The sequence below is a fragment of the Somniosus microcephalus genome, chromosome 16 (assembly GCF_052327205.1).
Source record: "Somniosus microcephalus isolate GS21.2 chromosome 16, FLI_Smic_1.0, whole genome shotgun sequence".
Classification (NCBI taxonomy): Eukaryota; Metazoa; Chordata; class Chondrichthyes; order Squaliformes; family Somniosidae; genus Somniosus; species Somniosus microcephalus.
This window is the reverse complement of record NC_141002.1, coordinates 41,808,180-41,824,414: the sequence shown is the minus strand read 5'-3', so window position 1 is coordinate 41,824,414 and position 16,235 is coordinate 41,808,180. Positions and strand designations below refer to the sequence as shown.

Here is a 16,235-nt window from a genome sequence, read left to right as displayed (position 1 = left end):
TGACCCAACCTCCTCTTCTCCAAAATAAGCTCAATGCTCCAACTTTTATTCTTGAGGGTGTTCAGCTGATTACTTTACACTAGTGCTCCCTTTCTTCATTATTTAATAGTGTTGGGGATGGGGGGCAGGTTTGAATATACAGTTGTGTGTATGTTTTGACACTGGGGTTTTAAGCCTAGGCTCCCAGCAGAGAGCTTCAAACACTGCAGCTCAGCGCCGCTGTCCAATGGGCACGTACGTCGCTGCGCGCTGCCGTACGTAAGGACGTCAGTGACGGAGCTGCTCCTGAATGCAAGATGGCGGCGCCCAGTGAATCGGTACCTGAGTTAACAGCTCGGCTAAATGAGTTAATCCGAAGCAGCCAGAAAGAGGACCTTGTGCTGGTTGCCATGACACCGATCCAGAGTTTGACCATCGCGTTCAGAGAGCAACAGAATAGGTGCGTCAGTGCGTGGCTGAACTTAATTTACCAGGGAAACTGACTCTGCTCAGGCTTCAAATAAAACGCAGGTGTCTGACTGTAGTAAGTGACGTTAATGAGGATTTTTATTAATAAAACGTTCCTATCGCGTTTGCCCGAGAAAGTTTATCTTTCGGTGGAAAGTTGTCATCTGTGATTAGGCTCGCCTCCCTCGTGTTAATGTCTATATTATACATTCAAAGGGGCGAAGACTTTGTGGAAAAGTGCTGGGAAAACTTGTACTTGTCTGGATGGCATCGTTCGCAGAAGTCATCGTGTTGTGACAAAATAAAGTTTGTTTTCTGGCCAAAGGTTAAAGACTGCCGACTCTTTAAATGGGGGTTAAGTCACCCTTAATTCTTGCTCGACATTATGGCTTTTTAAAGAAACTTTCAGAGGTGTGTCATCAGCTAAATGTATTTTTTGCAGGAAATACAGTCGAATATTGATACAGCTGTATAATAAGGTTGAAGGGAATTGTTGGAAAACCAATTAATTGCGATTTCAATCTATATTTGACGCTTCACTCAAAATATGTCTTGCATCTAATTTCTTCAGGAGCACTTACAACATGTATTACAACAACAACTTGCACTTATATAGCTCCTTTTTTAAAGTAGTAAAATGTCCCAAGGCGCTTGACAGGAGCGATTATCAAACAAAACCTGACCCGAGCCACATAGAGATATTAGGACAGATGACCAAAAGCTTGGTCAAAGACGTAGGTTTTAAGCACTGTCTTCAAGGCGGAGAGAGAAGTAGAGAGGCAATGGGAATTCCAGCGCTTAGCGCATAGGCAGCTGAAGGTACAGCCACCAATGGTGGAGTGAAGAAAACCAGTGATGCACAAAAGGCCAGAATTGGAAGAGTGCAGATATCTTGGAGGGTTGTAGGAGTTTACAGAGATATGGAGGGAGTTGTAAATAAGGATGAGAATTTTAAACTGAGACGTGGCCGGAGTGGGAACTATTGTGGGTTAGTGAGCATGCTTGATGGGTGAACGAAACTTGGTGCAAGTTAGGATATGGGCAGCAGAGTTTTGGATGAGCTCCAGTTTACAGAGGGTGCAATGTGTGAGGCTGGCCAGGAGAGCATTGGAGTAGTCGAGTCTAGAGATAAGAAAGGTATGGATGAGGGTTTCAGCAGATGATGAGCTGAGGTAGGGGAGGAGATGGCTGATGTTATGGAGGTGGAAGTAGGGGGTCTTGTTGATGGAGAGGATATTTGTTCGGAAACTCGCCTCACAGTCAGATTGGATGACAAGGTTGCAAACAGTCAAGTTCAGTCTTGGACAGTGGCCAAGGAGTGGGACAGAGTCAGTGGCTAGGGAACGGAGTTTATGGCAGGGACCCAAGACGGTGACTTCGGTCTTCCCAATATTTAATTGGAGGAAATTTCTGCTCATCCAATACTGGATCTCGAACAAGCAGCGTGATAAATCAGAGGCATGGAGGGATCGAGGGAGGTGTTGGTGAGGTAGAGCTGAGTGTCGGCAGCGTGCATGTGGAACCTGATGTGTTTACATATAGAGAAGCAGCAGATATATGTGCACTTATGTTACTGAGAAACTAATAACTCAGTTTCCTTTGGCTAATGGAATAAACATTTGGATTTGTTTTTTATAAACATGGATTCCTGTGGTGTTTTATAAGAACAGGAACATATACCATTTAATACACTAGGTGTGCGTTCCTTTTAAGGCTACAAGATGTCATTTCTTTGGTTTCTTGAAATTAAAGTTCAGGTTAATTGGAGGTCAGGCTGCATATCAACACCACCTACTTAAAAAATAGAATGTATATATTCTGAAAACAATCCCACTCAACTTTAAATCCGTTTCCTTTCCCTCAAGTGTTTTCCTTCCCTTCCCCTCCCCACTGATACCTCAGATCCTTCCCTTACCAATCTGCCCCTTCACTTCTTCCACATCCTATCCACGGACTTGCATGAGGAATGCCACAGGAGATCTACTTTTTCTACATAAATCTTGCATTTAGCATCTGCTTTCTGTGAGTACCACTTTTGCTTTCTGCCACTCTTGCTTCCCATTGCTCTTTATTGTTTGGCTCAAAGTTAAGTGGCAGCAAATCGGATGTGTGCAGTTTTGGTCGCCTTATCTGAGGAAGGATGTTCTTGCCATGGAGGGAGTGCAGCAAAGATTCACCAGACCGATACCTGGGATGGCAGGAATGACGTATGAGGAGAGATTGGGACGATTGGGCTTATACTTGCTGGAGTTTAGAAGAATGAGAGGGGATCTCATTGAAACTTATAAAATTCTAACAGGACTAGATACAGGAAGGCTGTTTCCGATGGCTGGGGAGTCCAGAACCAGGGGTCACAGTCTAAGGATAAGGGGTAAGCCATTTAGGACAGATGAGGAGGAATTTCTTCACCCAGAGAGTGGTGAACCTGTGGAATTCTCTACCACAGAAGGCAGTTGAGGCCAATTCATTAAATATATTCAAGAAGGAGTTAGATATATTTCTTAAGGCTAAAGGGACCAAGGGGTATGGGGAGAAAGCAGGGACAGGGTATTGAGTTTGGATGATCAGCCATGATCTCATTGAATGGCGGAGCAGGCTCGAGGGGACGAATGGCCTACTCCTGCTCCTATCTTCTATGTTTCTATGTATGAATCTGAAGTGAGGAAAGTAGCTATAAAACGAGCAGTGAGAAACTACTAAGCACTTGCGTTAACCAATCCTGAATGAGTCAGGAAAATGTACAAATAAAAGAGAAGGCAAAACAATCACATTGTTTTTACGAAAAAATGATCTCCGAGTCCTTTAATCCACTATTTTTCTCTATGGCATCAAAAGAATTTCATGTTTCTCAATAACTTAATTACATTTACCCATTGAATTGTGGTTTGTACCTTCTAATAAAGTTTTCCTTCATTAAACTTTATACATTAAGGCTCGGCCTGTATCAAAAGTTTATGTGTGCCTGGATATTTTCCTCCGAACAGGTGAAGAGAGTTACCAACCACACATGCGTTCTGAGCAAGTGCAGTTTGTAGAATGTCACCAGCATGCATTTAATAGGTTTTTCTGAGTTGAAGTAATGAACTGTTTCACACATCATGTGAGGATTTGTGAGTTTCTTTGCTTTTTCAAAAAAAACCTTCAAAACAAACTAGAGCTTGAATTCTCAAAACTTCATCTCCCGCAAGCTTCCCATTTAAAATTGGGTAAGTTTCACTTCAGTTAGACCGCACCTATGATTAACACATCTGGGTAGCTTCTTGCCAAGTATGTCCTTCAAGTTTCCAGTGATCGTGAAGCGATTGTTTTAAAGTACTATTTACTCCCCTTCTGTGGCTTCCCAATTCACATCATATCCCTAGCCAAGAGAGTGTATAGGCAACCTACTCTTCAGTCACTGTCAAGATCACAAACAGCAATGACATAATGACCAGGTAATCTCTTTTTAGTAAAGTTGGTTGAAGAATTTCCCTGTTGCACTTCGAATAAGGCCATAGGATCTTTTATATCCACATAAGAGGACAGAAGGGGCCTCGGTTTAACATCCGTTTGCTATGTTCTTTTATTAAATTGACTTGAAATCTTTCCGGCGGGGTGGCAGACATTTTAAGTTGGGAGTGTGGTCTATATGGAAGCTAATGAGAATTATTTCTGAGGCGGAGGGTTCAGAAACGGAATGTAACCCATATGAAGAGATGGCGTACATGTGTTTTAATATGATCGATCTCTTTGGAAAATGATGTAGATGTATGTGTAGATTTACACTACGTCTGTAGAGTATATACATTGTATAAGAAATCATTGGCTATGCTTGAGGGTTTTCTGTGGGATGCTAAGAAATATAGATCTTTAATGCATTGTTTGCTGCAGTAATGAATTTATTAATGCGACAATGATCATTTAGAATGAGGGAGGTGGCTTGCTTTCTTGCAGCTCAAACTGAACAACAGTTTTAAAAAAATTATTCCTTCACGGGATGTGGGTGTCACTGGCAAGGCCAGCATTTATTGCCCATCCCAAGTTGCCCTTGAGAAGGTGTGGTGAGGTGCTATTTGGAACTGGACTCTGCTAGCCAAAATTGCAACCTATGTCAAAGGTACAAATGGAAAAAAATTATTAAGCCTTGTAAATTTAGATTTCCCCTCGAGCAGTGAATTTCATCACTTCCCAAACACACAATCTGAATTCAACAACAAGCTATGTTTGTATTGTTCGAAGTTCTATTTGTACTTCACAGTGGAGAGGAGCCAACACTGGCTCATAACCTGCATAATTTCACAGGCCTCTGGCCTTGTATGCTATTTGTACAGGAGATGTACACTATTTATAGTGGGATGCCATTGCTGCTTAGTGCATATACATGATTCGGAGCTGGAGACAGAAAGCTGTCGTTTGTAGATGAAACCAAATTAAGAATGGGGTGTTCAAACAAAGGAAATAAAGACGGTTCCGGGTAGGGTAATAAGTGGCAAATTGTGTTTAGTCTGGACAAATGCTAAGTAATGTAACTAGGGAATAGAAATAGTGGGACTATAAACTGAACAGAACTAGGGAATGTCATTGGTGGGAATATAAGCTAAATGGAATCGTTGGGTATTGGTGGATAGCTGTGCAGCAGCAGTAAGGAAAGCCAACTGGATCTCAGACGCACAACCAAAGGATTGGAGCACAAATCCCAGGAAGTGCTGATGAGTCTGTACTGGTGTGGCCACATCCGGAATACTGTGCCTAATTCTGGTTGCTGGACACAACATGGAGATCCAGCTGTTGGAGGCAGTGCAAAAAGGGCAACTGGGGCAGTTAAATTAAGGCTTCTGGGCTATCGGGAGCGATAGAAGAGCTTGAGATTGTTTACTCTGAAGAATAGAAAGCTCCAAGGGGATCTTATTGAAGTGTGTAAGATTCAAAAGGGAATTATTGATGAGTCACAAACTTAACATCAAGAAAACCAAAGCCATCATTTTTGGCCCTTGTCACAAGCTCTGCTTCCTTGCCACTCAATCCATCCCTCTCCTAGGCCACACAACTGGGCTGAATCGTACCTTCTGTCATCTGTGTCCTGTTTGACCCTGAGCTGTGTTTTAAACCTCACCTTTTCCATTACCAAGACTGATTCCTTCCACCTCTGCGACATTGCCTGGCTCTGCCCCAACTTGACCTTTATTCACTCCTTCGGCACAGCTCGACTTGACTACTCCAGTGCTCTCCTTGCTGACCTTCTGACCTCCCATCCTCCACAAACAGCAACTTGTTGTAAACTCTGCTGCATCTATCCTGTCCTATTCACCCATCAACCTCTGTCCTTACTAACTCTCACTGGCTCCAAGTCCCCAGTATATCATGCTTAAAATCCATGGCCTTGCATCACATGATTTTTGCAGGCTCCTCCAGTCCTAGATCCCCTCCTGAATGTTTTTTTCCTTTGAAGTCCTCTGCCTTCTGTGCTTCCCTTCTTCTCTGCTTCCCCCATTGGTGGCAGGGCATTCAGTTGCCTTGGTTCTACTCTTTGGAACTCCCAACCTAAACCTCTCTGCCTCTTCATCTCTTAAAACCCCACTCGACTTACCTCTTTAATCAAGCTTTCTATCGCCTCCTATTTTTCCATTCTGGCTTGTCTATTTCCTTGCATGATTTGTGAAGCACCTTGGGATGTTTTCTTGCATTTATACAGTGCCTTTAATATAAGAAGTTGTGTTTGCCACAAAATCTAGAACTGTGGCGGGGCCACTATCTAGAAATGGAAAGGTGCACAGACAATTTAGATTGACCTGCTTAATGTAGAGGGCGATGAATGTTTGGAATGGAGTGCCTGTGAAGGCAGGCATTTACATTTACAGGAGAATTGGATAGCTACCTGAGGGACTGGGTGATTGCGACAAATTCGGGACTGGCCTTACGGACTACTGGCCCTGTACTTTCTGATGTTACTGTATGCCTATGAAATATGTGACAATTTGAACTGCCAGCTCCAGCTGGTCCTGAACTCCGTTGTAAGCTCTTCTGCCATGACGTGCTTGTGCAGGAGTTGACAGATTTTTACGTGACCTACATTACTAGACGTGAGTGAATGTTAGCGCTCAGGATAACTGCGTGTGTCCAGAAGCTCATCGAGATGTATATTTGTGTATTGCTTGTGTACAGGAATGAACACTGAGATGCATTTGAACCACAGTGTGATCTGTTGAGAGAACAATTGTTGTTTGCTCCAGTGTGTATTATATTTGTTATTTGCCTATACATTAGTATGTGTTTGACTTTTAAATTTTTCTATTTTTTAAGGGTGGAGGCAACACAATCTGTATTTGAAAGTTTTGTACACATCCTAACAAGACAGTTGGCTGAGATAGAGGTGTTCACTGAGAATCCTGACAGTAACAGGAATGAACAACTTGAAGCTTGTTTGCGGCTCACTGCTGAGTGCTTCCGATGTCTCAGAAATGCCTGCATACAATGTGACAAGAACCAGTCTCATGGAAGGTAATTAAAATTGTAATTTAACTGTGTTTCAACATAGTGGTAAGTTGTAGGTTTGTGGCCTGGGATCTGAGCTTCTGATCTCACCTGTGCTGTCGTGGGGTATTGCGTAACGGAGACAACTGCTTTCCCACAAGGATGGATGGAAACTCGGTGGAAAAGTTAACCTACCCTGCTCTCAGATATATCTTAGTGGTTTGGGAGTGACATTGGTGAGGCCTGGGAGCAATTATGACTGTTTGTAGTGCGCGGTGCAGGGAAGCGAAGAAATGGGAGCAAAATACCATTTTTAAAAAGAAACTTGTTTGGGAATGAAAAAAAAATCTCAGCAGTAGTATATCAAATTTAAAAATTAAACTATTTATATAATAAAACTGTGGGTATAGTAAGGGACCTATGCATAGTTCTCGCTGTTCATGTTTGTGCACTGATAATGCCAACATGAGTCTGTCAGTGAGATGATTAACTTGACGGTTTGTCTCCATGTTCTCCCTACTGCTTGAGAGAAGAAAATGCCCACCTGGTGTTTGGCTGTCTTGGTCTGTTCCAGGTGTGGTTTTTTTTGCCTATAACTTTATTGCTGTAATAGTGGAAAAGGTTTTGAGGCTGACAGTTTTGTAATGTGTTGCTTTGTTCTTCAAGGATAAGAAAGAGGATATTCACATTCTGTCCTGCAATTTTTGGCCTATTGGCCTCAAAAAACCCCCCCAAAAAAACAACAAAAAAAAACATCTAATCTAATCCTGTTTTATACCAGGTTGCCTCAAGCACTTGTGGTATATGCTTTAATTTGGGATCTGAATGAAAAGAACAGCATCTACACTGTGCTTGTGCAGTGATGTTTTTGAGTAAAATTTGCACACTGACATGTCTGGTGCAAAGTAAGCGTGCCATTTTCAGGCAATGTAGCCTGATTGGAGAATTACTGGTACTTTGGTATTGAGCTGTGTTGCTGTTTACACTTTTTATTTAGAGATAAAAACCAGAACTAAAGATCTCATATCATGGGATGATTTTTAAAAAAAAGTGTGCTGCGTGCACGGTGCTTATGTTATGGTCACAGTGCCACTATCCACGGTGCAGAATGGGAAAAGTAGCAAGATCTGCTACCTTTCAGTCCCGATTAGTTCTTGCTAGGATTGCAATTTAGACCATTCATGACATTTTGTCTGCGCTGTAAATTCCTAGTTTCCCATTCTCATTCACAGCTGGTTCTTTTAGAAATGATGTCGAATCATTTTCTGGGTAATGGTACTCGAAGGTGATGTGGAGGTGCAGTGTACTATGCCAATGGAGGAATTGGAACATGAGTTTGTTTCCAGTCTTACTATGTGGGAGGCAGGAAGTCCAGAGGGAGCATTTTTTTTTTAAAAGAGAGGGAGATTACAACCGAGGATGAGATCAAGAAGGCCACTCTTGCCCATTTATTTAGCAAGTGGTTTTGGTAAGTAACTTAGTGCATGCTGCCCATCTGCCCTTTATGGCTGCAGAGTTTTATGTATGGTAGGAGAAAAGAGGAAAAAGTAATGGGAAGACAAACATGTACAAATGCCAAGAGCGATGGTGTAAGGAACAGAATGAATGAACTGGATCTATAGGCAAACTGTCTAACCTACAGCAGAGTGGAAAGCCTAGTTATAAAAAGAAACAATACTGGGAGAAATCTTTGTACTTATGTACAGTTTTATATAATTAAAAATCACAGCTTTGTTTCAAACTAGGAACGCTAATGTTACCAAACAGAACTTCTTTATTCCCATGTTTCTGTCCACACCCCATATGGAAATAGTGATTAGTTCCATCTGTATGTAGTTCATTTTATTCATTCACGCTGCTTGACTGGGTGTGCCGTGTTGGTACAGTCTGCTTTTGGCTGCCTTGTGCAGAATTACATTGCCTGTGATTTAGAATAAAGTGAGGCAAATGGCTGATTGAAGACTGGTTGCATAGTGTGGGAGTGACGGGAAATAATCTAATTGAGAAGGTCCATTTTGAGATTGACAATAAAAATAGTCATTCCCGTACATCTATTTTTCATGTAACTCTTTTAGCCACCAACCTGTTGTTAACACATGGAAGATGTTATATTTATTTCTGGTTTCATGATGAACGTTAACCAGGATGTTGAGTTGATGTGTGATGAGAACATATGGTGAAACAATAAATTTTGTAATTGATGCACGATTGTTGGAATCTAATCTAGTGTTTTCCTAGCAAATACTATATTATGATGATCCTTGAAGAAGGAGTCATTGATCTTCTGACTAGCAATAAACATCCCAGAAAGTCCATCTCTTGATTCCACTGTTCAGTTGGACTATTGCTATCGTTTTACTTGGAATTAGTTGTGACATAAGTCAGTGTCTTTGGAATGCTGATCAGGATCCATTGCCTCCTTTCAAATTCTTTCTCAAGTCTGTCACTGCCACCAAAAATAAAATATCGAGCAGTAACAAATGTACAGTTGTTCACAAATATTTTACTTTTTAGGGGCCAACTGGAATACCTCAATCAATTTGTTTCATTAAATGTAACTGAAAACTTTGAGATATGTGTGATGTCAACCAGAACTGACCCTGATACACAGCTGAAAATGGTGCTAAATAGTCTATTAAAGCACTATTGTTGATGGACACCCTAGTGTAGTCTCCAGTAGCATCTTTGATGTACTTGCAGGCTACATTCAAGTGAAAACAGACTTATAGGTTTAAAGCACTTAGAACTGCCTTGCCTCGGCTCCCTTTCAGTTGAGTGGCATGATTTATCAAATATCAAAATGCATTGCATTTTTTGTTACTATAGTATCCACATTCAGGCTTGTAGTTAAATAAATGTTCACTTCCAGAATTTCTTTTTACTGCTGCATATAAAATGTTGACTTCCTCGAGAGCCTGACTCTCTCAACCTTGTTGAATCAGAACGTGCAGAGCCCTGGCGCATTGCTTGATTGTAAGCTTGGATTCCTTCCCCAAATTCATGCTATTACTGAGACCCCTTTCACCTCTGAAACAGTGTCGGCCTCTATCTTGCTCACTTCACCAGCAAAACCCTAGCCCGTGCCGCCTTTATCTCAAGCTTGACTTCTCAAACACTCTTAACCGATCTCCCTGTCTCAACACTCTGCAAGCTTCAACTGATCAGAATGCTGCAGTCCATGTCATCTCCCACACTCCTGCCTCAGCAAACTTCATTGACTCCCCATGCCCCACCAAGTTGACTTCGTTATTCTCACTCTTACTTTCAAATTGGTCCAAGGCCTTGCCCTGCCCTTAATGATCTCCTCCAGCCTTAAGTCCTTGCATAAACCCACTGCTTCTCTAACACTAATCTTTTTCAGCCTTTATGTTCCTAATTGAGAATATTTCCATATTAGAAACATGCTATATCATTTCTATTTATTAACCCTTTTTCTTTTAGATTTGCATGAATCAGTTGGTTTTCTAAAACCAATGATCACCTTGGCTATCTAGAAGAATACAGTATCTGTACTTTGAGAGGAATGCATTTTTGCTTTATATTCTATCACCATTAGTGCAGCAAATTGGTCTTTAAATGCTGTTTATCCAACCAAAGCGAATATTACATCTTTAACTGATCCACATTATGTGACAAGTTTATTTCTAAAGGGTGCATTTACGCAATAACCAAATCTGCAATTATAGCGCAGATGCAGCCTGAATCTGGAATTGGGGCTCAACTGGACACTGGAGTGAAGCAGTGACACTCCCTGGAGCCTTAACACCTAATTTATACGACACAAGTTTAGTGTTAGTATGAAGCTGAAATGGCTTTGCACCAGTGCTAAACTTGTAGTATATAAGTATCTTAACTGCAATTTCTGCTCTATATTCCAAGCTTAATTTTAATGCTTAAACAGTCAAATTGGAAGATCAGATCTTAAACTGAAATTGCAGCTTCGTAATAAACTGCCAACTTGTTTAGGATGTGTCAAAAACAGCATATATATCATGTCTGACTAAATCTGTTCTGATGCAAACTATGCAGTTTTCATTTAAAGCTTCCACTCTGAAGATTGCATTGTTTTAAAAGAAATCTGTTTAGATTGGCAGCCTCATTAACTGCATCGACCAGGATGGTTGATGTGGGGAAACAAATAGTGCATTGATGGAGTAGGGCATTTTCTTCAGACATTTTAGTTAAGTCACATTGTTAGAGTTCTTTTTTTTTAACCTGGCCCTGCTGTAATAAAGCCTTCTGATTTTAGGATTAAAGCTGATTTAAACCTGATGATTAACCATGATAAACCAATTCCACAATTAAGAAACCCATTAAAATCCAGAAACTGTCCTTGCCAAACTCTAGTTCAGCTGCTTTCCCTGCTTGGTGAAGGAGCGCTTCTCTCTCACCATATCGACTGCCAACATCAACTTAGGGAGTAAAATACTAACTGCTGAATGATGTTTCATGGGAGAGGAGGCACCAAGAATGTGGCTAATTCTCGTTCACCAATTCCTGTTAGCAAACACAGTTGTCTTCACAAAATATGCTATCTATATAATTAGAAGCCTGTGTTTAATGTGCATCTGTTGGGTCACTTTAAAAAAAAAGACATTGCATCTGAAAATTTAGCATCAGGCCATTGTACCTCTGAATCCTCATTTTTTCAACCTATCTTAGAGCTCAAAAAAAAATGAGGTAACTTGAGGTTTATTTTGTGCTGGTTTGGTGGAATAATATCTGTGCCAGGGCTAGACGTGAATGTACGGTGTCTTGATGCTGACTGTGAACATTGCAATCTCAGCCAGCCAAGTCCGAACCATGGTACTTATTCAGAGGGTCTCTGGAGAAGACCGTGGGGGTAAACCCCTCTGGGCAGTGCATCAACAAGAACTAAAAATTCAGTAGAAGGTAAGGGGCAGAACAAATATATCAATCATGTAAACAACTGAGGAAAAAGAAGGAAGGAAGAATAAAAAATATTTGCAGCTTAAAGAAGTTTTGTAAACTGGTCGGCAAATAGTATGAGAAATATTGGCCCAGAACTTCCTGGAGCGGGGCATCTCGCTGCGTGCCCTGTTTGGTAGATTTTTTTCCCTCACCCTTCAGCTAGAAAAAAATTTGCACTGCAAATTGTTGGAAGTGCGGTGAGGCCAACAGGTCACCTGGGACTATGGTGAACGACGGGACCAACAGTCTATCTCCGTAACCAATGAGATTTAAGGATAGAGAAAGAAACAGAGGAATGACCAAGCAGGAAATAGTGTGAATCAGATATAGAAAGCAAACTAAATAGAGGGAAAGAAAGAAAGAATGGATGAAGAGAGAGAGAGATAAAAGGAAAGGATGAAGAGAGCGAGAGAGATAAAAGAGAAAAAGGAAAAGTAAGGAAAATATTTAAAACATTTTTAATTTTAAAAACCTCTAGGAACAATTTACTACCTGCAGGAATGAGGCTCCACAGTTCCAATTATTCCCTTTCTGTTTCTGGTTCTGTGTGGCATTAAGTACCAGCTCTAGCTTTCTGCAGTGAGTTTAATTTGTTTTAACAGTGCAAATGCAGCAATTTCTTGATGCTCATGGACAGCGAACTCCCGTTTTTGCGAGGCTAATGGTGGAGCGGCACGGACGTCCAGCAATTTGTGGCGATTCGCAACTCGTGGGTTATCTCTTCCTCGCCACAAATTGCTGGGTTATTTACACACTAATAATGGCGTGCGCATTAAACTCACCGTTATTTTCCCCACAAATTCTGGGCCATTATATCTGTGAGGCCTATATCTTTCTGAATCAGTGAGGTATGTAATATTTTGACCCTGAGTCAGTCATGTAATGTATTGCTTCAGTTTGCTTTGTTAGAGTAACAAATTAACCCGTGTTATGTCAAGGCAGCAATGGGGCTGTGGTAACAATCAAAAGGACACTCCGGGTCCTGGACTATCTGTGTGCTGTGACACAGGAGATTTACTCGTTTATTTGAAGTATTTTAATTGTTCCTTCTAAAGATGTTTGCTGATTGAATGATTGCAATCAGAAAACTTAAGTTTGTTTTGACTACCTGCAGTTGATTTCACCCAATTTTTTTTTAATGTTTTCTGAATCAAATTCAGGATAAAGGGTTAGCCATACTTGACTTGTGGGTGCTTACTGCTGACACTAGAGGCAGATTTTTTTTCCACCTTTCTGCCGGTTTTCTGGTTGAACTGGTGGAGTTGGAAAACTGAGCAACATCCTGTTCTGTGGGAAATGTCAGGGTTTCAGGCCCAACCCATTTTCCAGTGGGTAGGACAAGCAGCGTTGGAAGTGCCTTCCTCAAATAGGTGAGAACTTCTTTTGAATACAAGTTTGGAAGCCTGTTGGGCCTGTTTCCACTCTTCTGATGTTCAGGCTTGCTACTTGCTAGGTGGTCATGGAAAGACACAATAATATAAAGGTATGTATATTTTTGCTATTTCTTAACCATTTCTCTTAATTTCTCTCTTTCCCTCCCACACTTAAGTTCTCATGAGCTTTTGTGCCAGTTGATGTGAATTAATCACTTCTTCCCTCTGCACCACAACTGACACCAATGGGGTTTCCTAATGGAAATCCCCATTGTCTGACATGTCGAAGTAGAAAACCACCTCCAGGCGGGTGGCAGGCATGTTAGGCTGCAAAAGACCTGTTCTCAACTTGCTGACCAGCTTTCTCCCTTCCACATCTGCAGACAGAGGTGACTTTTTATTTGCCAGATGTAGGGTTGGTGAGGCTGAAAGAAGCTCCTCTTCCCAAAGGAACCTGGGACAGCAGGCCCCAAATAGCATCACTGTGATATGTAAAAGCATGACCAATCGTAATGTTAGTTGCTCTGATTACACTTTGCCATGCTTTCAGTGGCTTTGCAGGAAAGAAGGCATGCCAAGGTGATCAAAAGCTAGTGTTGCCTTATTGGCAATAGTGTTATGTTACTGGGCTAATAGTCCAGAGAATGTACATTCAAATCCCACCATGGCAGTTTGAGAATTTAAGGTCAATTTTAAATGGCTCTTCCATTACATGCGTTGGTCATGAACCATTTGTTGGGTAGGGGGTTTGCAGTCAACAAAGTGCCTAACTACTGAGAAAGCAGTTTGGATGCTACAGTTGATGCTCACCTCCACCCAGGCTAGGGAGGAGGAAAAAATCCGTTAGCCAGATGGTTATCCAGTGACCCCTGCTAGTATCTGTCTGGATGTTGGATAAAAATAGAATCATGCCTGGCTGTGATGTCCCCCATGGACAAATCGTTTCCCAACATTATTATTAAGGGTCACATACATGAAACATAACATAATGTGATTGGGAACAGGGAGCCAGTGAAGGTCAGCAAGGATGGGGTGATGGGTAAACAGGACTTGGTGTGGGACAGACTTTGGGTAACTGAGCTTTGGACAAGTTGGAATTCATGAGGGAGATTGGCAAAGAAAGCATTGGAATAACCTTCTAGAGGTGACACGTGTGGATAAGGGTTTCAGCAGTGAAGGATGGCAAAGATGCAGATGTGGAAATAAGTTACCTTGGTGATGGATAGGATGTGGGCTTTAAAACTCAACTTTGGGATGAACAGGATGCCAACGTCTCATTTTTTGTGTCTGAATGATGGGAAGTGGGAAGGAGTCCAGGGCAAGGGAGCAGAGTTCATGATGGGAGCTGAAAACAATGGCCTTAATCGTCTTTATATTCAGTTGAATGAAATTGTGGCTCATCGCCAACTTGATGTCAAACAGGCAGTCTGACAGCACAGAGGAGTTGTAGGTTCGAGAGAGATGGTAAGAGGTAGAGGGACGTCATTGACATACAAATAGAAACTGACCCCATGGCCGAGGGGAGCAGGGAGTCAATGAATGATCATTGGGGGACTCGAGCTGACGGGAAGAGAAACCATTGCTTGATCGTTGGGTGACCCGAGCTGACGGGAAGAGAAACCATTGCTTGAGAAGAGCTAGCTCCATTTGGACAGCTAGGAGTGGCACTATGCAGTGGCCGTCCCAATGAGCTGGGTGACAGGAGAGGTGGTACAGTGTGGTGTAGTCAGCTATCGAGCAGTTTGGAGAGATCGAGAAGGTCAAGGTGGGAAAATACATTGCACTTACATTCACAGAGGATGTCATTCATAACTTCGGCCAAAGCTGCCTTGGTGCTGAGAAGGGCAGATACCAGACTGCAGGGATTCGGACAGGCAGGTTTGAGAGATCGGCACAGAGCTATGAGGTGACGATGCATTCAAGGTCCTTGGAGAGCAAAACTTCATATTGTTCCCCCACCATAATCTGTAACATTTTTGTAAGTCCCAGCGTCAACATTATAGCGGTGAACATATAATAAAATGAGCTATAAAAACGGGAGACAGACGCACATGGGAGTAACAAGTTCACTGGTTATACTTGCTGTTGTCAATGGCAATTGCATCAGTTTGAAGTTAACAATTTTGAAACCGCCAGAGTATTGAAATATATTTCATGTTTTATGTGCTTGATTTTTGATGGTTATGAATTACATCCAACATAAGGTATGTGCTTTGAACCCTAGTAATCTATATACCGAATTCTTAATTTTGAAAAAAAAGTGCTTATCATGGTTATTATGAGTAAAAGTGAGCATTTTGCAAACTATATTTAAAAAAAAAAAATTTGGGTTGCCATTTCCCGCTGCGGTTAGGTGTAATGTCAGCAGCATTCATGTCATGCAGTTGTATGTCGATAATTTGCTCTGTGATAAAACTTTGACATGAGCTGTTCTCAGGCCACTGGCTGCCATTCAACCTCAGCTTGGGTGAATGGGAATTTGGAGGTCATGTGTGAACAATAGAATGCTATACTTAGCACATGTGCATTGAATGTTCCAATCTGTTGTACAGGGTTTGAGGTCTGGCAAGATGTTCCAAGTATTCCATTTTCTGTTTTTAATTTATCTAAAAAGTTATTACATAAAAACCATATTTGGCTGAATAGAATTTTTTCAAAGGGGCCGTAAAAGCAAACTTTTGTGTTGTTGAGAATAAGGCCATATATAATGTAATTGGGGGAAAAAAATCACTTGCACCTACTGATGCATCTTGGCTACATTGCTGATTGTTTCCCCATAGCAGCAGAGCCATAATTAATCTCGTATTTCATTAACTTGGTTTCCCTCTCCATATCGTTGTTCCATGCATGTTTGATTCTCTCACATGGCATTGGAGTTTTAACAGACTTTGTGTAAATATACATTCTACTAATAATTCAGTTTTATTGCACTAAAAAAATTGTATTAAATAATTTGATGTAAGTAATAATGTAAATAAAACAGTAAATTGGGAATTTTGTGCTAAAAAGATTGACTTGTTAGCTAATTTGAAT

At 41.3% G+C, this 16,235-nt stretch overlaps 1 protein-coding gene across 7 annotated transcripts in view; it reads left to right on the top strand.

Annotated features, from left to right (window-relative positions):
- The first annotated feature begins 214 nt into the window (after nucleotides 1-214).
- Nucleotides 215-16,235, top strand: part of LOC147106100 (ataxin-10-like) — a 135,755-nt gene continuing 119,734 nt past the window's right edge. For 4 of the 7 annotated variants that reach the window (XR_015081354.1, XR_015081355.1, XR_015081356.1 and 1 more), the window contains exons 1-2: nucleotides 219-439; nucleotides 6,727-6,924. Coding sequence is in view for 4 of the 7 variants with exons in the window: in XM_086008862.1 (XP_085864988.1) it covers nucleotides 297-439; nucleotides 6,727-6,924 (341 nt within the window). In the remaining 3 variants the exon portion in view is untranslated. Of the gene's footprint in view, nucleotides 440-6,726; nucleotides 6,925-16,235 lie in introns of all 7 variants that reach the window. The other 3 variants (XM_086008859.1, XM_086008858.1, XM_086008861.1) reach the window with 3 other exon arrangements.